Genomic DNA, 23348 nt, shown 5'->3' with positions numbered 1-23348 from the left:
AACCAGAGGAGTCGCCCCCTGGTGGACATTAGAGAGAATGCAGCTTTAACACACGAAGCTTTGGCCAAATCCCAATGTCCCTCCTTACGGACTTTGAGGTGCGCTCCCGCGAAGTCCGTGAGGGTTTAGGGATGTCCCACTGTCAAATCGTCAAGTGTTTGAGGCTCTCGCAGACATTTTGAGCCCTTTATGAACCCTTAGGCCAAGTCAGCATGGTATGCTGACTTGGCCTAAGGGAATTACCCACAAATCATTGCAATGTGACATTAAACACGGGTAACCAGTGGACGCATGAACACGTAAAAAAAAAAAAAGGGTAAACGAAGAGGACGGGTCACTTGTGTTCAGCCTGTCATAATAAATGTACTCAGAAACATTAAGGGTTAAAGATGGAACAAAAAATAAACATGAACTCAGAAGATATGTATTTATTTATTCATCAAATATTTGATTTTGTCATTGAAGCTGTTTTGACAAACGAGTAAATAGATGATATGAAGTTACCTCTCATCTTGTGAGGAAAGAGCCTGAAGACGTTCAAATCAGGGAGAACAAAGTATAAAATAAATACACACAATTATACATCATATTTTTTGTCGTTTTCATGGTAACGTGATATGTTGCAGAAAAGTGCTGTCCCATTCCTATTTACACCATCTCAAGCCCTCAGTCTCTCACACTCACCCACTTACCAGGTGACGTCAGTAAGTCCTTGAGGGTTCAGGGTTTGAGGGTTTAGGGGGGACATTGGGATTTGGCCATTGACTTCACTTTTAAGATCTGGAGGTTGTCTCCTGCTGTGTTTTCATAAATCGATGGCGCTGTCCGTAGTGCTGAAGTAGACGAAAGAGTTCAATGCCCTATCAGCTTCGTACAGATCAATAATATTATCTTAGCTATAAATAATACACAGACTCAGGTCATTTAGAAAAACACTTTCTTTAACTTTTTTTAATTAAATGCATTCATCAGAACATTAAATCAGTTTAACTGAGGCCAGCAATCGCACTGTAAAGCCATTAAAGGATCATAAAGATAGACATACATTTGTAATAAAGAAATACTTAATATCATGTTTGTGTCGTAACATGCTGTATATTGTTTTATTGAGCCGATGCACATCTGTATAGTCTCTGCTCAGCAGAAGATTTCTATTCCAGATCAATTCTCTGTGAAGAATAAAACAACACATTTCTCTTATGGACGTTCCCTTAAAATCACATCCATCTCCACTCACGATGACTACGCTGATATGCAAACTCTTACTCCACTGTTATTCCAAATAGGACAATATTCAAAATGTGATATGATTCATGTTCTGAATGAGTTCTTATTGTGAATGGATCATGTTCAGAGTAAAACGTGTGATATGTTGATATTCTTCGGGTTGTAGATCATTCTTTGGACATGTATACATCTCATTCATATATATATATATATATATATATATATATATATATATATATATATATATATATATATATATATATATATATATATATATATATATATATGAATATGTATATGTATATATATGTATATATATATATATATGTATGTATGTATATATGTATACGTATACAGCTCATTCACTATACGAGTCTCTTTCCATGTAAACGGCTTATTATGAATATCGTCTTCTTCAGAATAAGGACATGAACCAGAATATTTGGTTCATATAAACGTAGTCAATCTTTACCCGACTAGTTGAAACTCTCTGAGAACTAAATATTTAACGTGTTGTGTGTTTTCTTTTAAAGCTGTGATGTTGCAGCAGACTGAAGTGGTTAATAAGGTCTTATAGAGAATGTAGTAATCAATCAATAGTGTATTCAAAGGGATAGTCCTGTGTGGGCACCGAGTCAAAGATGACGCTATCGAACGGGTTCTCGGTCATCCAACTGTCCACCGGAAACCAGGAGTCGTACCAGGAAGTGGTTCTCTCGGTCTCCGGTATCGTCGTGGGGGCTGTCGTTGTTGTGGTTGTTGTTGTTGTTGTTGTTGTGGACGGAGTGGTGCTAAGACTGGCTCTTAATCTCTGCTGACGCAGCCGGCGTAGACGCATGATCCGGAGCCTCCTGAGTCGCTCGGCGTTCTGGCCGGCGGAGTGACTGTCGATGGTCGGGGCCGCGGGGCTGGTGGCCGCCGTCGTCTTCGCCACGTTTACTTTGGGCACCAGCCGAATGGGCCTCTTGCCGTGGAGCGCCATGATCTGCTTGATGCGGTCCCAGTTGGATTTGGCCAAGGTGAAGCTGCACGAGGTGGCTCCGGAGTCGTAGCCCACCATGCACAGTCTGGTCTGAGGGGTGTAGCCATCGGCCTTGGCGGTCACCCTGAACTCCCCGGGGTTTAGCAGCCGCCAGTAATCACCACCTGCAGCTGAAATGAGTTCGGGAAAACAATTAGGAGCTGAAGTTCTTGACCAAAGAAAGTCTTTATTGTCATCAAAAATGCAAAGAACCCGACATACCGGTTTTGACGTCATGCCGTATTCCCTCTACAGATACGGTGGCGTTGGGCAGCGGAGTTCCCTCCACGTCTCTCACGACACCTTTTATCCCTCGATGTACCTGCACAGGAAACAGTATTTCAGGTCCAACCACAGTACAATCTGAATATGTTTCATTGGGACACATTGGAACAGCTATAGATGAGACTTAAAAGCCCCCTGATAGTTTTATCCTTCACAGAGCAGAGTGGCCAGATCGTTTTCAGAGACGTTACAATGGACTCCAATGCTGATGAGGCCTCACACTGGGGGAAAAACCACAACTTCTACACACCAGGAAAGGGAGCAAACACCCTGGGGCTAAAAACCTTCATAATGCCAATAGAATCCATCGCAGCCATAGACTGTATGTAAGAAGTTGACGTAGTCGTTGTGACGTCACCCATTGGTTTACGGACTACGGTTTTAAAGGCCTCAAGTTCGACATTTGACTGTCGCCATCTTGTCGCCATCTTGCAGCTTTAACACATGAAGCATCGGCTTCACTCTTCAGAACTGGAGGTTGTCTCTTGATTTTAACCAACATTACTCTAAGCCGACCACGCCAGTTTCCATATGAAGAACAAAATGGCAAAACCCAATTTGTTTTGGGGGGGTCTCATACTTATAAGTCTAGTTCTCACTTGTTCGATGAAGGACAGCAGAGACTCGCGGTTGTTCTCCCACTCGAGAGGCAGTTCACTCTCATGGGGAAACTTGTCACAGCTCAAGAAGACGGACAGCTCGAAGCAGTTGGTGTGCAGGTAGCTGAAGTCATTCATGCCTGTGGGAGAGGATGAGGAACAGGATGAGCTCTTCGTTTTGATGGGGACCCTCAAACAGATGAATCCGTCCATGGATACCTGCTACCATGCTACGTCTTTACTTCCCTCTGTGTCAGCACTTACTGCCCACCACTGGATCCCAGATGGCCCTGTTGGTGATGCCCTGACCCCCAGTGACGTCGTCTCCGTGGCACGAGCCCCGGTAGGTCTCTGTCATGGTCAGGTGGCTGTGGGCGTACGACATGGCCAACCATCGAAACATGGCGTCGTCCGGCGTCTCCCTCAGAGATCCCTCGTTCTGCCGCTGAATGCGAGCCCACGTCTCCTCGTTCATGTCGCCGTTGCTTCTCCAACGCCGGCTATCGGTTGACTTAAACACCATCAGAGGGATTATAGGGTTAATGTCTGGCTGACGAGATCATCTATATGTTTTATTTGGTTCTTCTTTGTAAAACAAAATAGATAAAAAGGCTTACGGAAATTGATGGACGCTGCATGTCAAAAGGGTACGCGACCAGTTTTTCTCCTCCTTGCAAATTGGCTCCCAGCACGAACGGGGTGCGCTCCATCCAGGAAATGATGGATTTTGTCTCCGTACCCAGCTGTGAAAGCAAGAAGCAGAGAAAAGTGTGAATGTCAGCACGTCGTGTTGGATCATAAGTGGTGAACATTTGGTGTCTTTAGACCTCTGAACCACAAGCAGTTTCAGGGTGTTGTTTTGCTCGGGTCACATTTTACTTTCTGTGGCCTTGATGTTCACTGTAACATAAAGTTCTGCTCCTCTATGGAAACAGAACCATCATGGCTAGAAGTAGAGAGAACTAGAACATGTCTTTAGTGCAGAATAACACAGTTACAATGACATACATCCTAAATAAGAAATAACGCAAGTTGAATTATTTTGATAATTTATTTTACAAAAATTGGAAAACAATGAAATCTATACAGACAACATTTTCCAAAGTACCCACGAGTGTTACCAATGTCAGAAAGAAATCGAGGCGTGTTATAAATATTGAACTATTCACATTTTTACAACCTCTCTCTGGTTTGTTGTCACATGACTGTTGGTCTCAGATGAATCAATCATGACTTCATAGTTTCACTGAGGAGCTCACACTTTAATGTTTTTACAGAATCTGTTTAAAGCAAACGGTTTATTTGTGGCCAGATTCTAAATCAGACATGTAGAATAAAATGTTTTTGATGAAATATCACAAATGTAAGCTTTGTTTCGATGGCTTTATCAGACTGAAGCGTTAATCACACATGGTGTGTCCGAGGACTGTCCGAAGGATGAAAATCTGACGTTAATGACAGTTCTTAAAGCTTCTGGCTGTGATAAACGGTGTAGTTTTGGTGATAGTTTAAAGATAATATGCTTTTCAATCCTGCCGGTGGGTTTTGGGGTTCAGAGGGTTTTTTAAAACAGACTCACAGAGCCGTTGAGGAAGTTCTCTGGGAGGGGGATGTGATGATTGGGCACGATGCGAGGGACCCAGCCTCTGTCCTCGGCTCCCCACAGGATGCTGTTGAGGTCTGGGAAGTTCTGGAAGATGTCGTAACCTTCTTCGGTCCAGTGGCCCAGAGCCCAGTTCCCCATCTCCGAGCCCTGGAGGACAAGAAGGAGGAGATCTACCAGTATTCTAACCCGGTCTCAGCGCTTCAAGGTGCTACAGTTACATCAACGTTCTGCGGCTTATTTCCTGCCCCATCGTACCATCTCGTAGGCCAGCTCGTAAGCATCAGGGTTGAGCGAAGGCACCAGGTGTATTCTCACTCCGTCCACCAGGCGGCGCACTCTGGGGTTGTCGTCTCTGTACTCCTTGCACAGAAACTGCATCAGCAGGAGGAGGAGCTCTCGACCCAGCGCCTCGTTGCCGTGGAGTCCGGCTGTGTACCGAAATTCAGGCTCACCTAGTGGATGCAGAAACAGAAAAGGAATATCACACATTGGGACGGGTGGTTGTATGACGTTCACACACTCGGTTAGTTCTGTCTCGTACCCGTCTCGTGCTCTCCGGGGTTGTCGGAGATCTCCATGGCGTACATCTTCAGGCCCTGAGAGCTTTTACCGATGTTGTAGATCCTGGTGATGTTGGGACACTCTTCGTTTATCACCTTCATCATCTGGAAGAGAAACAAAAGTTTCTGTGACATCGTTCTTTCCAGAATCATAACAACAGTTTATCATCTTTTTATCAGTCGGAATCAGGAGCAATCTCCGGTTCTGTCGAGTGAAGTCGATGCTTCATGTGTTAAAGCTGCATTCTCTCTAGTGTCCACCAGGGGGCGACTCCTCTGGTTGTATAGAAGTCTATGAGAAAATGACTCTACTTCTCTCTTGATTTATTACCTCAGTAAACATTGTAAACATGAGTTTATGGTCTCAATCTCTAGTTTCAAGTCTTCTTCAATACAGCATGATGTTCATTTAGTACATTATGGTCCATTTAGAGTCAAACAGACCATAAAGCAGGGGATGATTTAGGGCGGGGCTACACAGTGATTGACAGGTCTCTACCAGAGACGTATACGGCGTCTCTACGTCACTCTACGTCACAGATATGGTCACTTCCGTTCATTGGCTGCAAAAGAAACAAGTTGGCTACGGCCAAATCGCCAAACTTGAGGCTTCAAAGCATCAGTCCACAAACTCATGAGTGACGTCACGACCACTACGTTGAAAACAGACCTGTCTCATCTCCTTGTAGTTGTGGTGTCGGAAGTCCAGGTCGTCTGATGGGTTGACTTCATTCTCACTGCGGTAGCTGCCTGAAAGAAGCACCATGCTGAGATTAGACTATATTTGAACTGCTGGTAATGCTGTGTATCTGTCTGGTGTAAAGCTGCTAGTTTTGGGAAACAACAAAGATTGAAGAAGTACTTAGATATTTTTTACGTAAAGGGACAGTGTGGGATTTAGTAATATCTAGTAGTGAGGTTGCAGATTGCAACCACGTGTAGAGAACTACAGTAATGTTAAAACGTGAAAGTCTCTCTTGAGAGTCAGTGTTTGGTTTGCCGTTCTACCGTAGAAACATGGCGGACTCCGCCTCCCTCTCCATATGTAGATAATATGTAGGGCTCATTCTAAGCTCACGAAAGCACAACAATTCTTAATTTCAGGTGATTACACACCAAGTTTTTCTGCCAATTAATCCCTCTAAATCCTACTAGTACAAGTAGTACTACTACAGTGTACAAATAAGTAAAAGTCCTGCATTCAAAATGTTAGTTAACCATAAGCATCAAAATGTACTAAAAGTACAAAAAAGGACTCATTATGCAGAACAGTCAATTTCAGAATATTATATGTAATGTTATTGGATTATATTATTATAATTATTGATGCATTATTGTGTTCATCACTTTAATGCTGCAGCTGGTAAAGTTGGAGCTAATTTTAATAACTTTAAACACTGCTGGCTAGTTTGTTTTGTGAGATTTCCTCCTCGGATCAATTCAGTTTTCATCTTAAACTATAATAATTCATAATTTATTAGTTGATTATATTTTGCATTATTAATCAGAATTTGCAAAGTAACTAAACTCATGTAGGTGCAGTAAGACGTACACTGTTTACCTCTAAGATGTAGTGGAGGAGAAGTAGAAAGTAGCAGAAAATGGAAATACTCAGTATGTCAAAATGTTCTTATGTTCAGTATTTTGGTAAATGTACTCTGTTACATTCCAACAATGCAAGTTTAACGCTATTTGTAATGATAAGTAGGCCACATGACGATAACAGCAACTCAAAACCAAATTCTGTGATCTGATTAGGATTTTATAGAAACAGCAGAAAATGTAAATACTTCTGAAGATTTGTATGCAAGTACCATGCTGGAGGAAGTTAGTTAAATGGTGGAAACACTTCACAGTTATTCTGTGAGGCAGTTATGTAACAACACTGAGGTTGTGAAGTTCGTGTTGTGAAATAGTCTCTTTTTAAGTTGAAGTTTGGCAGAAAGTTGAGTTGTCTCTCCAGTGGAGGATGACCTATTCCTAAGAAATGAGGAAGCTCTCTGACTCATGAAACTCCTCCAGAACCTGTGACAGCTGAGCGAGATGAGAAACAGCAGGTGAGCGGTGCTGTGATGTGGCTATCTGTGAATACACTTACTGGGGAGTTGACAGGCCAGGACCTCGGCCCGAAGACACAAGCTGCCGTTCCAGCTCTGAGGCAGGATGCGGATGTAGCGTGCCACCACGGGCGCCGCGAACTGACCCAACACCGGCGTGTCCTTGTCCACGTTCGCATAGAACAACTGCAGGAGAGGACAAAAAGTAGAGCTGTTATTTGCTAATCTTCCTCGGGTCCACAGGAGAGGACAATTCATAACACATACGATACAATCCGAATAGTTAAAAATATTACAGTCAGATACAAAGTACCGTATACATTATGCATCTTCTTCTGAAGAAGGATCGGGGTCTACAAAGGACTTCTAGTCACATGCTAAGTGGCTTTAGGTGAGCCTTTCATTTTCTTTAAATGACAGTTTGTTATAAGTTACATGAGGAGGTGGAGAGTTCCAAGCTGTTATTGAACGGTAGATCATAGGGAATAATTGAGGTTTTGTTCTTGGGGTTTGAGGCATCAAGTGACCTGAGCTAGCGTTCCTTGTGTGACGGTTATATGTCGCATGTGTTTTTGTGTTTGGTTGAAGAAATGTCTGATTAAATACTACATTTCTGAAAAAACATGAGAAGGCTATAGTGGAGTTTCATTTCCACTCACCCATTCAGCGTATCCGTCGTGAAGTGTCGTCCAGTCACGGCTGTCGTTGCTGAAGGCCACAAAGTAGGAGGACACGAAATCCTCACTAGGGAGGAAAAGGGATTCATTATTCCTTATTCTTACTGACCCGTATGGAAGCAGATTTCTGCCAGGACGAGAAAATGAAAATGTTTGAGCATCTTTCAGCCCATTGTTTTGGTTTGATGACTAACATTCTTAAACAAAAAGCTCTAATAAACCCTCTGTTCACTACCTGCTGAGCATCAAACAGCAGACAGACTCAGTTAGAGACCAGCTGGTGAACATAGTGCAGCATTTAGCAGCTAAAGAGACAGATATTTGACCAGGAGGTGGTGGAGACCAAAAACAGAGCAAAAAGAGAGAGAATATTGGACTTACAAAGACTCCTAATGAATCATTCAGCCCTCGGACTCTCTCTGTACTGACTACAATGTAAACGCGTCGGCGTGAATATGCTTTGTTTTGAACATGGGACGTATAAAATGTGAGATAGATCGCTTATGGTGGACGGGTCAAACAAATACAGGACTTTCAACAAGGAGACCGTCGTTTGAGACCGGTGTCCTAAATGTTCTTTTTCTTTAAAAAAAAGTTACGTTCATGACATTTGAGACGTGTTTTTCTGTTGCGTTGCTTCTGAACGTATTTTACATAGTTTACATACGTATTTTAAGCCGACCATGATGTTTTCACTAAACCTAACTTAGTGGTGTGTTACCTAAACATAACTATGACCGTTTCACAGTATTCATTCCCCTGAGCTCAGTTTGAACCATCGCGTTTCTCTGTGGATGTGTAATTATGAAACTGTTTGTTTCATGTTATATAGCCTCCAGAATAATATCAGTGTTTTAAAAATCCTGTTGGCCCCCTAGTGGCCAAATAAATGTGGTATTTGAAGACTCCAATTATCACATTTTTTGAAATTGAAAAGAGGTTGTCAAAATTCTGACACTTACTAAGACTCAAATATGAGAAAATATATACTTCTATTTTATAGATTTGACTTTTTTTTTAAATGTCACTCCCAACCTTTATTTCCCTGCGAAATGAGCTTCCATAGTTCCATGAAAGTGACACACAGAAACCTCTGCGTTCATTGTATGAAGTGGAGGTTAGACTCACATTTGCTCTGAGTTCCGTCCCTGAGTGATGACCCCGGTGAACTCCACCTCTCGGCGGGCATCGACCTCGAACCAGTGGTTGCCCTCTTCTGACTCTGCACACCAGGCGCCGCCGTACAGGTCGTCGTCATTCCCAGAGCCCTGCACGCCAACGCAGATTTTCTTTCGCTTATTATCATAAAAACCACTAAACAGATACTTTGAGAGCAGACTCACAGATGTAGTTGTTGTATGAGTCTCACCTGCATGTTGAGTCGTCCCCTCTGAGCCGCGAACCCGTAGTGAGACTGAGAGGAAGCCAGCAGCTGGTCGTTCTCCACCCGGTGGGACTCCAAGCCCAGAGGAGGACAGTCTGAGGGGGGAAACAAACAGGATGTATGATGGTCCAGAAACACTCTGATTAGAAACACTCACTGGCTTCATTCCAGGGAGCAGCTGTCCAATGCAGTAACAAGTACAATATGTACCTCTGAGATGTAGTAAAAAGTACAATATGTACCTCTGAGATATAGTACAGTAAAAAGTACAATATGTACCTCTGAGATGTAGTAAAAAGTACAATATGTACCTCTGAGATGTAGTACAGTATAAAGTACAATATGTACCTCTGAGATGTAGTACAGTAAAAAGTACAATATGTACCTCTGAGATGTAGTACAGTATAAAGTACAATATGTACCTCTGAGATGTAGTAAAAAGTACAATATGTACCTCTGAGATATAGTACAGTAAAAAGTACAATATGTACCTCTGAGATGTAGTACAGTAAAAAGTACAATATGTACCTCTGAGATGTAGTACAGTAAAAAGTACAATATGTACCTCTGAGATGTAGTACAGTAAAAAGTACAATATGTACCTCTGAGATGTAGTACAGTAAAAAGTACAATATGTACCTCTGAGATGTAGTACAGTATAAAGTACAATATGTACCTCTGAGATGTAGTACAGTAAAAAGTACAATATGTACCTCTGAGGTGTAGTACAGTAAAGAGTACAATATGTACCTCTGAGATGTAGTACAGTAAAGAGTACAATATGTACCTCTGAGATGTAGTACAGTAAAAAGTACAATATGTACCTCTGAGATCAAGGGGAGTAGAAGTATAAAGTAGCAGAATGTATAAATACTCAAAAAATACCTCAGATTTCTGTTTAAGTACAATAGTTCAAAAGCAAAAACCTTTACATATCTGTCTTTAATTTGAGGTTTTAAAAACAAACTTCAGAACTTCTCTTACTTTTGAGTTCAACAGGAAGTGAGATCTGCTTCAGTCGCTCCTCTTCCTCTTCCTCCCACTTCTTCCTCAGCCGCTCGGCTTCACGGCGTGATGAGAAAACAACGTGTCAGAACACGGACCTCGCTCTCCAGCCAAACACTGCCGCACAAAATATTTCCACATGTTCTTCTAGTTCACCTTCGTGCATTCCTCACACATTCCTTCAGGATGAATGTGGGTCACTTTACTCTGTTTGAGTTCATATCTTCAAGGTTGTTCGTGCAGAAAACCGTCTGGATTTCAAAGTTTTGGAACTTGGAAAGTTTTGTTATCAAACTGATCTTTTCACTTCCTCTCTGCCTCTTTAAAATCATCCGCTGGTCTCTGAGCTTTAGATAACAATCCACATTCCTCCTCCCACCTCAATCTCCTCTTGTCCTTTTGTCTTATCTCTGTCATTTATAACAAACCACTGAAGCATTAAGGATGAAGCAAAAGTCTGGTGTTATTGTCAACCAATCAAACAGTCCGTCTCTCAATAAGTCCATCAGTTTTTAATGAAGACTTGAATGTTTAAAAAGCATTTGTTTGGGACTATTTTCAGCGGCGGATTAATCCACACGATTTCCAGACAAAGTGTAAATTAAAAAACCTTTTTCTGCCTTTTCTTTTCGAGCTCTGTCCTCCTCCTCTTCTTGTTTCTTTGCGGCCACTGTGAAGAGAGAATCAGAAAGACTTCATCTCATTGCAACGATCAATAACTCATTTAGTTATTGATGGGAAGTTATATTGATGATCGACGTACGGTCAGCGTAATCATACTCTTCATACCAGGGCACGACATACGGGGTGCCGGTGGTCTCCTCTGAAATACAAACAGATAGATGAGGACAGACTTTTCTTGATTCCACGATGAGCCCTAAGTACGGAAGCCCTGAGAGGTCAAGGTTAAAAATAATATAAGTCTGGTAACACTTGTGTCATATTACGAAATCCAAAATCTAAGACGATATATCTCTTGTCACGATATATCAACATAATTTGTATATATTCCCCAGCCCTACAGATAATATATCCAAAAACACAAAAAAATAAAATTCACGTACCCACTCTGGGCTTCCGTACATCAACAGAATATATAAACACAGTTATACACAAACATATAAAATTAAACTGAAATAAAATGCGTGAACAGTGACACTTGTTACCCAGTAAAATGCACATCTACAACACAATAAAGAAGAACATTATGAATATGCAAAGTATTTATTGGTTACTTAAAAGTAGCTGTTATTATTTTAACAAATTTCAAAAGGTTGGTTACCTTTTTTGATATCTTTAATGTTAAATTATCTATAAATCTGTAAATCCTGAAGCTCCCATTTGTAAAAAATAAGCTGGTATATAATGATCCTCTAGTCAAACTTAAAGTACACTCTGTTGGAGCGTAATCACATAAATATCTCTTCTCTTTGTGACTACCAGTCATGAATTTAGACAAATTAGTTCAGACCCCTTAAAGTTAAAATATAACCTGGAGCGATCGTAACACAAATATGATAAGCAACATTTTATTAATAATGTTTCTAATCTTACAAATCCATTTTGTGTGATATTTACCACCTTTATTCAGTATATAACATTGTTATATACTGAGTAAAGGTATTTATATATAGGTTTAAATTAACCCAAAAAATCCGTCATATACATTTTTGCAATTCTAACTTTTATTATCCATAATATATCAAAATAAAAATAAGGGGTACCTGGTATATACATGATGACCTCAGTAGTTGTGGCAGGATATCTACCACGCATCCTATCTGTGAGGAACATACTGTATTATTAAAACATTATAACATTATTATTGTATTAAAACAGAAGTGCATCGTCAGCATAGAGGAAATAAATCTGCATGAACAAAATATTCTTTTTTACGTTCCCTCCTTTAAAGTCTTCATTATTTAGTCTCTTTATTCGCTTGTTGAAAACATCTAAATATTCAATGTGCTTCTCTTAAGCTTTTTTGTAAAATACTTTCGTTGATGAAAGTAAAATTATTTTGTATATCATTAATCTGATTAAACTAAATGTAGCTCTTTTAATTGTAACAAATTTAGCAATTTCGGATTACTCTTTGATATTTTAGGTGTTTAATTATATATATATATATATATATATATATATATATATATTAATATCATATTATATCATTAATCTGAATCTGCAAGCAATTTAAGTTATTAAATGAATGTAGAGCAGTAAAAAATTAAATATTTTCCTCTGAGAAGTAATGGAATTATAAAGTAGTAGAAAACTAAAATGCTTTTCTGACATAAATGGCCTCGACTTTATTTTTGTATTTTGTGAGCGAACTCTTGAAAACCGGTCCAGTGACCCGTGAAAGTCTCACCCAGGTCCGGCTCGACTGGCTCTTCCACTCCAGGTCCGTTTGGGGTCAGAGGTCGAGCCACTGTGAGGATCAACTTAAATAGTTAAAAACCATATTTATGAACAATATTCTCTTCTTCCCTCTCAAAAAGCTTGAGTATAATACTTACACGTGCCCCAGCCCAGTTCAATCAGCAGACGCTCCTCTTCCTCGTCCAGAGAAGGACTCTTGACGTCTGGCTGCGTCGTGGTCGTCTCCTTTGGTTTCTTGGTGGCTTTGGGCGCCTTCGGCTTCTTGGTGGGTTTTGGTACTTTGGGTTTTCTGGTGGGCCTCGGTGCTTTGGGCTTCTTGGTGGGTTTCGGGGCTTTCTGCTTCTTTGCTTTGGCTTCCCTCTCTGCTGCTTTCTTTGCTCTGGCTTCAGAGAGATGAGTTAAAAAAGGAAATCATTCAGTTATTTGAAGCCAGTACACACAAAAGACGCTGTGCAGCTTCTTTAAACATTATATTAGAGGGTCATATGACGTTTTACTGTCGCAGCAAGTCTTACTGTAGCTATAAAACAAGTTACAACTCAGACACATAAACACAGCAGGAGCTAGTTGTTGTCCAGTTCATTGGTTTGTTTTGGTCTGAGACCAAACAAGGAAGAGTGGAGACTGTTGCCAAAGGTCTAATGATCTCCCCAGTTGTTCCTTTGACAGTCAATACTGTACAGAGTACATGACGGAAAGGTTATATAAGAGTTTGATCTGACGGCAGAGGGACACTTCTGCACTGGCTCCACTCGGCAGAACGGGAGGTTGCCGTCTGATTTGACCTAAAACCATTTGTGTAAGGCTCCACCCAGAACCCCCTCCAGAGGTTCGATCCAGAAACGTTCCACCTTCTAAGGGTGCAAACAAGAACCCACCCAGGGGGTCTACCTAGAACCCTCACCGAGGTTTTAGTTCAACAGCTTAGACTGAGGCTGTTTTCTTTTAACAAGCATGCTTTCAACAATCCTTGAAGAACTATTTCTCCCGAAAAGAGTTCGTTGGATGAAAAGGGTTCTTAATCGAACACTTTGTCTTTTAAAGAACCCTTGAAAAACTTTCATCAAAAAAGAGGTTCCTTTGATGAAAAGGGTTCTTAGTGGGACCCTTACTCTTGCAAAGAATTCCTGAAAAACCTATTTCTATGTCCACATGTTGAATACTTATAAATACATTTTGGTGGAGTCCCAGACTTTGGGAATGTAGGACGTAGGCGATCTCAGAACCTTCAATCAGCTCAGTGTGGCGTCACACCTCCTCAACTGTCTGATGAGAAACTGATTAAAGACTTTAAGTATTTGGTTTAAACTACAAGGAATATTACAGAGAAGAGGTCTTCAGTGTTTTTAATCCGCCGTCGTTATGCAACCGTCATCAGACACAGAAGGCGGCTTGTTTTCTTCGGCTAGACGTGTTTCCTGATGTTCCACTGGTCCTTAAACACAACAACCCCTCACTGCCAACCCGTTACTCACCCCCGGAGAACTGGGCATGTCATGACTGTCTGTGACTGTGCACAGAAAGTTACAGTAGACAACATGTAACACCTGCTTCAGGTCCAGTGTTCACACCTCAAGGCTTGTTTTGGTTTCTCAGACACAAATAGTTTCTGTGCCAAATGAAGAATGGTGAAATTTGTTCTGGTAATTTACTCTAAATAACTGCACATTTGTTAAGAATCCACTGTCCTGTGTCAAAATCTAATTCAAGAACCACATTTCCATTCAACAGTTGTTGAGATATTTCAGTTAGGACCAAAGTTATGGATCAACCGGCTGACCCACAGATAAGAAAATATATAAATCAAGGTATCCTCATGAAACCGTTCGTATGATATTTTACGAAGTGACTCATTTTTTGTGCATTTTCCTACAAAAGTCCAGCAGCACTTTACGCTCGTTACATCCATACGGTCTTTTCAAAATATACTTCCATCTTTACAGGAAACAACTCAAAAATGCTTAGTTAGGTTCAGGAAAAGATTGTGAAATACGTAGTTAGTTAAAAGATCGTCGTTTAGGTTAAAAAACACACGGAAGTTACGACAACTGTGACTCCTCTTTTCACAAATCTCTTAAATAAATCTGTGTTTAATCAACTTAATACAAACTAGTTGCATCGAAACATTGGTGGCTTGGTCGCAGTCTGCTGGGTTTGGCGGGTTAACTTTCCAGCCATGCATACAGTAAATGTTATCGAAGTAAACAGAAGACAACAGCGTTCATGACACGATAGACTGCACAAATCCTCAAAGTCTGATTGTGAAACAGGGCTGATACAGATGGTGCATGCTCAGCAAAGCCTTCTCTGGATAAACAACAAGTTGAAAAGAATAGTTCTGGGTCTCAGGTTGAGTTAATGATGGTCTTTTTCTGTAACGTAAATCAGCCACACATGAAAAGCTCTGGGCAATAAGTCTTGTGGTTTTGCTTCATGCAGCGGAAAAGTCAATGCCGTTGAATCAATGCTACTGAAAGTGGGCCCTCTCGTAAATCTTTCCTGCTCACTTCTGGAAAAAATCGTAGTGGAAAATATTTCTGCTGTTGCTCAGACTTTGTGTCTTTTCTTGGAGACACAATCGAGGCACGGACGCCGTAGAAGCTCCTTCTCTGATCAGTTGAGATGGTAGTTTGTGTCGGCAGCTGTGCGGTCAGACTGCCAAGAAAATGTCAGACCACCAACTGCAAGTTTCTGCCCCGTCATCTCTGACTCACTGAGATACTTTTACCAAAACAACCCTACCCCCCCCCCAAGTCTCTCCTGCTATTCTGGCTCTGAAATGCAAGTCATGAAAAGGTTTCTGTGAGCATATGGAGGATCTGTGGACGAGTTGGGAGACAAAGCCGGAGCTCTAGATAACAAGAATTCAAACCAAATGTCTTCCTACCTCAACAGATTGATTGCAGCCTTTCCTGTCTGTGTTTCTGGCTGCAAGCTCAGAGCAGAGTGTACGCCATCCGAACAGCAGACTCGGTCATACCTTTGGCTCCTTCTTACCTGCCTCAATTTCCTCAGGTGTCTTCTTCTTCTTTGGTTTTGTCCTCTCCTCCACCACTTCAGCAGGCTCGTCTGACATTTGGACGCGGTCTTCCTCCCCCTGTCTCCCTCGCTCCACCAGTCCTCGGGTTTCTCTCACGTGAATCCGACCTCTGGAGAGTTCGTTCTCCTGCACATCATCTCGAGCTCCGACCAGAGCGCAGCTCAGGGTCAAACCAGCCCAGACGACCAGCAACTCGGCCCTCATTTCTCCAAATGAAAAACACAACGCAGACTGGGAAAAGACAGATCTGATAAACTCCGTGATCTCAAACGATCTGTAAAAAACAACTTTGGACTGACAGTAATTAACATCTGACCTGCAGACGCACAGATTAAACTTCCTGTTGAGGTCCTGACGACGTCTCTGCAGACGTTTGTGTTCTGCAGAGAACAAAAGGATGAGCTTGCAGAGGTCTGGGGAGCTTCCTCCTCCTCTAAAAGCGAGTCAGCGTGGAGAGAGGGAGAAAATGTTGTGGTGCTGGAGGTTTTAAAGCCTCCTGATCGTGCTGGAGAGGAGTATCTGTCTGGACTGGATTTTCTCCAGCAGCAGCAGAGCAACACACCTCCCTCCTCCTCCTCCTCCTCCTCTTCCTCCTCCTCCTCCTCCTCCTCCTCTACCACATACTCCTCAGTCACATCTCTCCCTCATGGCCCTTCACCCCCTTTTCCCCTCACCCATCTCTGAGCAGAGGGGAGGAGCATCTGCCACATGTGACATTCCTACGAGGGAGGGAGGAGAGAAAGAGAAAGAAGGAACTTTAAAGAAAGACCTTTTAATCTGGTTCTTGATTTGATTAAATGATAGCAAACATAACAAATAGACATCAGGGTCTTTGCTAGCCTAGAAACTCATATGCAGTGTATATTTATATATGTCATCAAATATATCTCAACCTTTAGTAGTTTAAAGCAAGACTACGTAACTTTTGAAATATGAAATAACTGTTGAATTCAAAATGAAAGGTTCCCTTTTCTCAATTCAACACACCCAAAATCAAAATACATATTGTTCCTCTCACCTGTATTGTTATTTATTGTGTGCTGGAGGTATCTGCTGTACAGATGTCTGCCTTCTCTCTAATATACAAACTATATGTCACTTGTGGAGCTCGAAGCAGACTACAGACCTTACTGAGAGCAGTTTCAAGTAAGGATTATTTTCTTTCTCCCGAACTAAACCCGCCGGCCGTATCCCTGTGCAGAAGGAAGCGTGCATCTACTCACGGACAAGATGTAAACATTAATGGCGGCGTCCTCTGCTGAGCAGTAACGTTAGCTAAGCTCAGTGCTGCTAAGTGAGCTAGCAGTAGCGAGTATAGATGCACGCTTCCTTCTGCTCGGTGATACGTTTGGTTGGTGATCAGCAGAAAGAAAGTAGTCCCTAAATGAAACTACTCACAACGAGGTCTGTGGGTTGTCTTAAGTAACCGGGTCATATTGCTAATTTGCTATTGTGGTCCTGTTTCTCGTTGTGTTTCTTGACTTTAAAGTCCGATTTTCTCTCTCTTTTTGCTCCGTTTTTGGTCTCCTCCTCCAACTTTTGAGGGAAATATCTGTCTCTTTAGCTGCTAAATGCTCCACTATGTTCACCAGCTGGTCTCTTAACTGAGTCTGTCTGCTGTTTGCTGTTGAGCAGGTAGTGAACAGTGGCTTTTTTAGAGTATTTGCTCTAAAAACAGCCGCCTGCTGCCACTAGAAACCAGGATGATAAGAGCAGACGTGAGGGCTGGAAAACCAAAACAAAGAGCTGAGAGAGGCAATAAAGTTCTGAGTAGCTGCAGATGCAGGTGATGATTATCTGTGGGTTGGTCACCTGGAGTGAAAACTCTTATTAAATCCATTGCTCTTATAGAAATATTGATTAGCTTTAAAGACAGACTTCAGATCACCTTCAGTTTTGTCCAGAATCTCGTCGTAAAAACGATGTTAGGTATTTGTGATGGCTCGAACTGGTCTGATTTTCAGTCCGGAGACAAAACAAAAGTCCTTCGGCAAGAAGACATGGCTCACCAGAGCAGCTCCAAAACCGTGAAAATGTAATTTTCAAGATTTCATTCAATTTCACACTATAATCTGGCCTGTAAAATATGCATGAAATGTTTAAACTGTCTAAATGTTAAAAAGATGTGGACTTCACTCATAACATATCTAGATGAAGTAGGCGTATTACACAACGCTTTTTCGATTGCGGTCAGCGGCGGGACACACAGCGTTCCCAGATGTGAGGACTGAAGTGTTTACGGTTGGGTGAACAAACTGAGTCGTGTTTTAAGTTCAGCAGAGTCGACATTCTTCAGCAGATGATCGACTGAGAATGATTAAGACAATGAGACAATTAAAGACATTAAACATGCTGCTATTATGCACTCATACAGAACACAACAGGTTTTATGAGGAAAAGAACAAGAATAAAAGTTTACTACTCAGGTACAAATTTGAGGTACTTGTACTTTCTTTTTATGCTACTTTATACTTCTACTCCACTACATCTCTGTGGAAAATACTTTTACTGCAGTACATTTAACTACTAGTTACTTCAAAGATGTTTACACACAAAACATGAAGAGCTGATTAAATGTGATGCTTTTTTATCAAATACTTTTAATAGCTAATCAAATTTTATATTACTTAAGTAAAAGAACGTATTGTATAATTGGGAAAATGTAGTAACTAAACAAATATATAAATAAATAAATGAAATTTTTTTTTTTCTGCATTGAGTACTTTTACTTTAAATACTACATTTTCCTGATTAAAGTTACATACTTTTACAGAAGTAACATTTCCAATACAGGATTTTTACTTGTAATGGAGTACTTTTTACAGTATAGTATTAGTACTTTTACTTAAGTAAATGATCTGAATACTTCTTCCACTACTGCTAGCAGCTCTGTGAAGCTGCACTCAGGCACAGAAGCATCTAACGAGTGCTCTGCAGGAACAATGAGAATCTAAAGAAGTTTCATCATTTTCACAGGACAGAAGTATGAAGTTTCACCGGCAACGTCCATGTTTTATCAAACACCAATCATTCTTCAACGCCTTTAATAACATTCTAATGATTCCCCTTCATCCATTCAGTCATGGCTGCAGACTCTAAAGTCTACCATGACTTTGACTTCAGAAATGTTCAGTGTCAGAAAGAGATCATAACACCACCACAGACCATGACTCATGTCCACCAAGCAGAATAACAGCAGCTGTGTCATCTGGGATCAAAGATCTGCTCAGATGCTTTTGAGACATTGTGCAGTTAAAGTGTTATCCAGTAGTGGAAGAAGTATTCAGATCATTTACTTCAGTAAAAGTACTAATATCACACTGAGAATACTCCAGGACAAGTAAAAGTCCTGCATTCAAAACCTTACTTGAGTAAAAGTACATAAATGTAGTTAAATTAAAAGTATCGATTGATCAGTAAATGTTTCACTATTAAATCTGATGTTTCTTGAGTAATATTACTGATGCATCATGTTTGTAGCATATGATGCATCTCAGAGGTACAAGATTTAACTCTGAGATGTAGCGGAGGAGAAGTAGAAAGTAGCATGAATACTCAAGTAAATGAAAAGTACCTGGATTTGTACTAGAACACTTGAGTAAATAAGTTTTATTCCACTTCTGGTGTCAAGATCTGATTTCCTGCATAAAAGTTCAGGAAAGTATTTTTCTGTTTGTCTTGTTTCATCATGTAGATTCTTGGAAAACATTCAATTCGTTTCCGTTAGATGTCGACTCGTTTCCCTGCTCACGCTCATAATGTTCCTTTTGCAGACCTGTGTGTGTGTGTGTGTGTGTGTGTGTAACAATAGTCTGTCCACTTTGTTTTCTGCCTCCATCTGTTTCCAATACCTCATTGATGTTGGAAATGCTCTCAGATCATTTCCAGCTGATAACATGTCATCTTCTTAAAATACTTTATTTTTTAAAACATCACAATTTGTAACACCTGGGAATAGAATGCCGACGTTAAGTTAATTATTTTTTCACGTGATGTTTTTGTTTGTTTGTGATTTATTAAAACTAAACACTTCACGGACGTGTGGGAGTTCAGAACCGCCTGACATCTGAGGATCAGAGTATGTGCTAAATTACATACAGATGTGCTCAGAGGTGTGTGTGTGTGTGTGAGAAAGACTTTGAGCAGAGAGTAGTAATTTTGTGTCATTAAAATACTTTATGTACAGAATATGTTTAACTTGGCCAAAAAGAGTTGGATGGAGTTTACTAGTCAAACCAACACACACACACACACACACAATGCCGTGGTAGAGACCTGTCAATCACCGTGTAGCCCCGCCCTAAAGCATCCCCTGCTTTATGGTCTGTTTGACTCTAAATGGACCATAATGTACTAAATGAACATCATGCTGTATTGAAGAAGACTTGAAACTAGAGATTGAGACCATAAACTCATGTTTACAATGTTTACTGAGGTAATAAATCAAGAGAGAAGTAGAGTCATTTTCTCATAGACTTCTATGGATAAATGGATTTCCATGAAATGTGGTTCAGACATTCATGTTCCCCTCGGGATGAACCCTCGTGACTGTGGTGTTTTACTTGTTGTGGTTCTTCAGAGGATGAAACTGACTTTGATGTTTATTTTTTTTATAAAATATCAAACAACTATCGGATGGATTGTCACTAAGTCTGGCTCAGACACTCGTGTTCTCCTTCAGGATGAACTGTAATAACTTTGCTGATCTTCTGACTTTACATCAACATTCAATTAGTCCAATAATTTGATTTGTGACTAAAAATAACTGAAGACATTCCCTTCAGCCTCAGCTGTACTTTGTGTTCATTGCCTATTTGCAATTGTTAGCATGCTAACATGCTAAAGGCTTGGTGAACATTATACCTGCTAAATGTCAGCGGATATTAGCATTTAGCTCAAAGCAATCAGGTTGTTTGTCCCTTTAGATCATAAAATGCATCTTTTTTTATTATTGCCTGTGAATTTTATAGCAGAAACATCGACCAGGGTCATAATGTTAATGCACCTCCATCATTAAGTTATTAGTTCTAACTGCACATTACCTCGAGGAAACAAATGTAAAATCACAGTTTAAAATATAGAAATGAATTATATATTTAGATATTAATGCACATTTTTATCTTGTGAGAATCAACAATATAAAAAAACAAAAAAACAAGAATAACTTCAATAGAAATGTTTATCAAAATAAATTACAGCATAATTAGAAAATATAAAGTCGGTTCTGTTCGGCACTTTAACAGCTCTCAGGAATAATGATACTTGTGCCATATATATATATATATATATATATATATTATTTTTTTTTTGCAGAAATAGTTTCAGGTGAGCTGAATGTTGGTCCATCGTGTGCTCAGTCGCTTCATCGTGCGTAATAATGATGATGAAAAGGCGCGAGCGGCAGCGGCGCGAACATCTGCAGTGGAGCGCGCGGCTGCCAGTAGAGCGGACTGTAGGTCAGAGGAGAGGAGAAGGAGGATGATGATGGGAAGCCGTGCTCTTCCTCCTCCGCCTCCCTCCCCCGCGGTCGCTCCTTCTTCCACTTGGTGCGCCGGTTCTGGAACCAGATCTTGACCTGTGTCTCGGAGAGGCGCATGGCCGAGGCGACGGTGTGCCGCTCGAGCACCGACAGGTAGTGGCACCTCCGGAAGCTGCGCTCCAGGATCTGCAGCTGCTCCATGGTGAAGGCGGTGCGGATCCGTCGGCTTTTAGCCTCCGGCCTCTGGAGCTTCCCCGGCGGACACGGAGCCTCCTCATCCGGGCTGCAGCTCCCAGCGGTCGGAGGATGCAGCTGTTGTTTTCTGGGTTCATCTCTGGGAGAAGAAGCTCCTATAAGGGAACGAAAAGATCATGATTAAACTAATTTACAAGTTGATAAAAAGGCTTTTCGTAGACCTCAAGGAGTTTGTTTCTCACCTGTTGCATCCTCAGCACAGATTATTCTCCTCGTAAACTTTGTAGGATCCAAAATATCCTCCACAGAAAAAGGTGTCCTGTGGTTTAGCGGGACTTTGGCTGCAACTGGCTGCATTTCAGCGCGCTGTGGGGCGATGATCAGGACGCAGGAAGCGGAGTGACTGATCCGAGCTGCTCCGGGGGTTTATATAGAAATATACACACGCAGCCTCTGCACACGCCACCGCAGCGCTGTCTAATTTACATGTCATTCAAAAAGTTACCCAAATGAAGCAATGCGCGCTGCAGGAACAATTGAAGCCTCTTGTCTTTTCCTGTGCGTAACGCGGACACGCTCCGGCCCCGTGGGACCCCCACGTGCGGGCACTTCAGAATGCAAATGCACGCTCTCTCAGCCGGTGGGGGGGCTTTGAGTTTGTTATTTATTACCGGGCATCTGGTTAAAATGTGCCTCCTTTCTATCCCTCGTGTTCCTCTTTGTGGTTTCGCTTGTCGTTATTTGCAAATGTGGGATTGTTACGCTGGTAGGACACATGAACGCGTCTTGTGATGCTAATTGATGGACTCATCAAAGCAAAGTTTGAGCCTTTTGTCTCTTGTGTCTCAGTTTCCATGGAGCCGTTTTTGTCCTGTTGAGTGTGCAACATCCCCACAAAGCACTTCGGTTTAATTAGAAGCCCACTAACAACTTTAGGAGCGCTGGTCCTCTGACCACTGAGGCCACTTCATGCCTGCTGGTAATAGTACTAATAATATCTTTCTTTATATAGCCCAAAAATATAAATATTATGTCAAATTATAGTGCAGATCCCAACGTGTTCAAAGACAACCATGTCAGACTGAATTCTGTATGAAATGATGTTGAATATTTCCAGTAGGAGGAAAAGTTCAGTCATAAAAAGCATCTGTCTTCAATGAGGAGCTGAAGAACCGGAAACAGAGATACTCACACTGAGAGGAAGGAGATCTTTACTCCAACTTTCAAAGACCAAGACGAGTCGTATTAAACAACAGAAGAGATTCATTACAACATCTTTTGACTTTGAGCTTCAAACTGTTCTTCATGTCAAATTCAGATCCTAAAATCTGAGTAAAAGTACAAATACATTCATGTAAAAATACTCTTCAGCCAAAGTTCAAAAGTATTACAGCTTCTTGAGTTACTTTTAAATACGTTTTATACACTCAGATAGTTTAGTCAGTGGTTCCTTTGAGGGTTTTGGACCTCCAAAGGGTCGCCAGGTAAACCTGAGGGGTCTGGAGATGATTAATGGAAGATGAGGAGGAGAAGGAGGAGAAGAAGAACAAAGAGAAGAAGGAGGAGAAGGAGAAGGACAATTGTATATTTTTGATCATCAAACAGTTGAAAACGGTTGAAAATCACTAGTTTATATTATTTAATATCTTTATCTAAACGTGTAACTGTAGTGCAGTAAAAAGTTAAATATGTCCTTGTAGTTAAGTAGAACTACAAATGGAAATACTTCAGTACAGTATTTGAGTAAAAGTACTCAGTTACTTGCCTCTTTTATGTTTAATTGGCCTCAAATTGCTTCATTAACTCTACAATTCAGGTAACAGTCCCATCT

At 41.0% G+C, this 23348-nt stretch overlaps 2 protein-coding genes across 3 annotated transcripts; both read right to left on the bottom strand.

Moving 5' to 3' along the window:
* Nucleotides 1-1816: 1816 nt before the first annotated feature.
* On the bottom strand, nt 1817-16047 carry aebp1a (AE binding protein 1a). 2 transcript variants are annotated; one of them, XM_076106610.1, is made up of 20 exons: nt 15801-16047; nt 12941-13186; nt 12793-12852; nt 12146-12202; nt 11185-11244; nt 11032-11091; nt 10401-10478; nt 9402-9511; nt 9161-9300; nt 8015-8099; nt 7397-7541; nt 5969-6048; nt 5280-5403; nt 4994-5190; nt 4712-4885; nt 3750-3875; nt 3397-3643; nt 3133-3272; nt 2471-2570; nt 1817-2379 (listed from the first exon to the last, which is right to left on the bottom strand). In XM_076106610.1, exons 1-20 carry the CDS (start codon nt 16045-16047, stop codon nt 1817-1819), a joined length of 3039 nt encoding a protein of 1012 aa, XP_075962725.1. The 2 variants fall into 2 exon arrangements, with proteins under 2 accessions (XP_075962725.1, XP_075962800.1); XM_076106685.1 differs by having other exon boundaries at nt 12953-13186.
* Nucleotides 16048-21205: 5158 nt separating this feature from the next.
* Nucleotides 21206-21874, bottom strand: pnx (posterior neuron-specific homeobox). The gene is made up of 2 exons (XM_076089971.1): nt 21760-21874; nt 21206-21672 (listed from the first exon to the last, which is right to left on the bottom strand). Exons 1-2 carry the CDS (start codon nt 21872-21874, stop codon nt 21206-21208), a joined length of 582 nt encoding a protein of 193 aa, XP_075946086.1.
* Between the last annotated feature and the right edge of the window lie 1474 nt (nt 21875-23348).

The sequence above is a fragment of the Anarhichas minor genome, unplaced genomic scaffold (assembly GCF_050575085.1).
Source record: "Anarhichas minor isolate MPS153535 unplaced genomic scaffold, ASM5057508v1 ptg000002l, whole genome shotgun sequence".
NCBI classification, from domain to species: Eukaryota; Metazoa; Chordata; class Actinopteri; order Perciformes; family Anarhichadidae; genus Anarhichas; species Anarhichas minor.
The sequence above is the reverse complement of the archived record's forward strand: the minus strand, read 5'-3'. Positions and strand labels throughout refer to the sequence as shown.

What these genes read in the sequence shown, in the direction of transcription:
- aebp1a (XM_076106610.1), bottom strand. Translation starts at nt 16,047, where the DNA reads ATGAGGGCCGAGTTGCTGGTCGTCTGGGCTGGTTTGACCCTGAGCTGC. An exon ending in CCTGGCCTGTCAACTCCCCA is followed by an intron (nt 6,049 to 7,396) that starts GTAAGTGTATTC and finishes TGCTTCTTTCAG; the next exon opens with GCAGCTACCGCAGTGAGAAT. An exon ending in CTGGGATCCAGTGGTGGGCA is followed by an intron (nt 3,273 to 3,396) that starts GTAAGTGCTGAC and finishes CCTCTCCCACAG; the next exon opens with GCATGAATGACTTCAGCTAC.
- pnx (XM_076089971.1), bottom strand. Translation starts at nt 21,874, where the DNA reads ATGCAGCCAGTTGCAGCCAAAGTCCCGCTAAACCACAGGACACCTTTT. An exon ending in CTGTGCTGAGGATGCAACAG is followed by an intron (nt 21,673 to 21,759) that starts GTGAGAAACAAA and finishes GTTCCCTTATAG; the next exon opens with GAGCTTCTTCTCCCAGAGAT.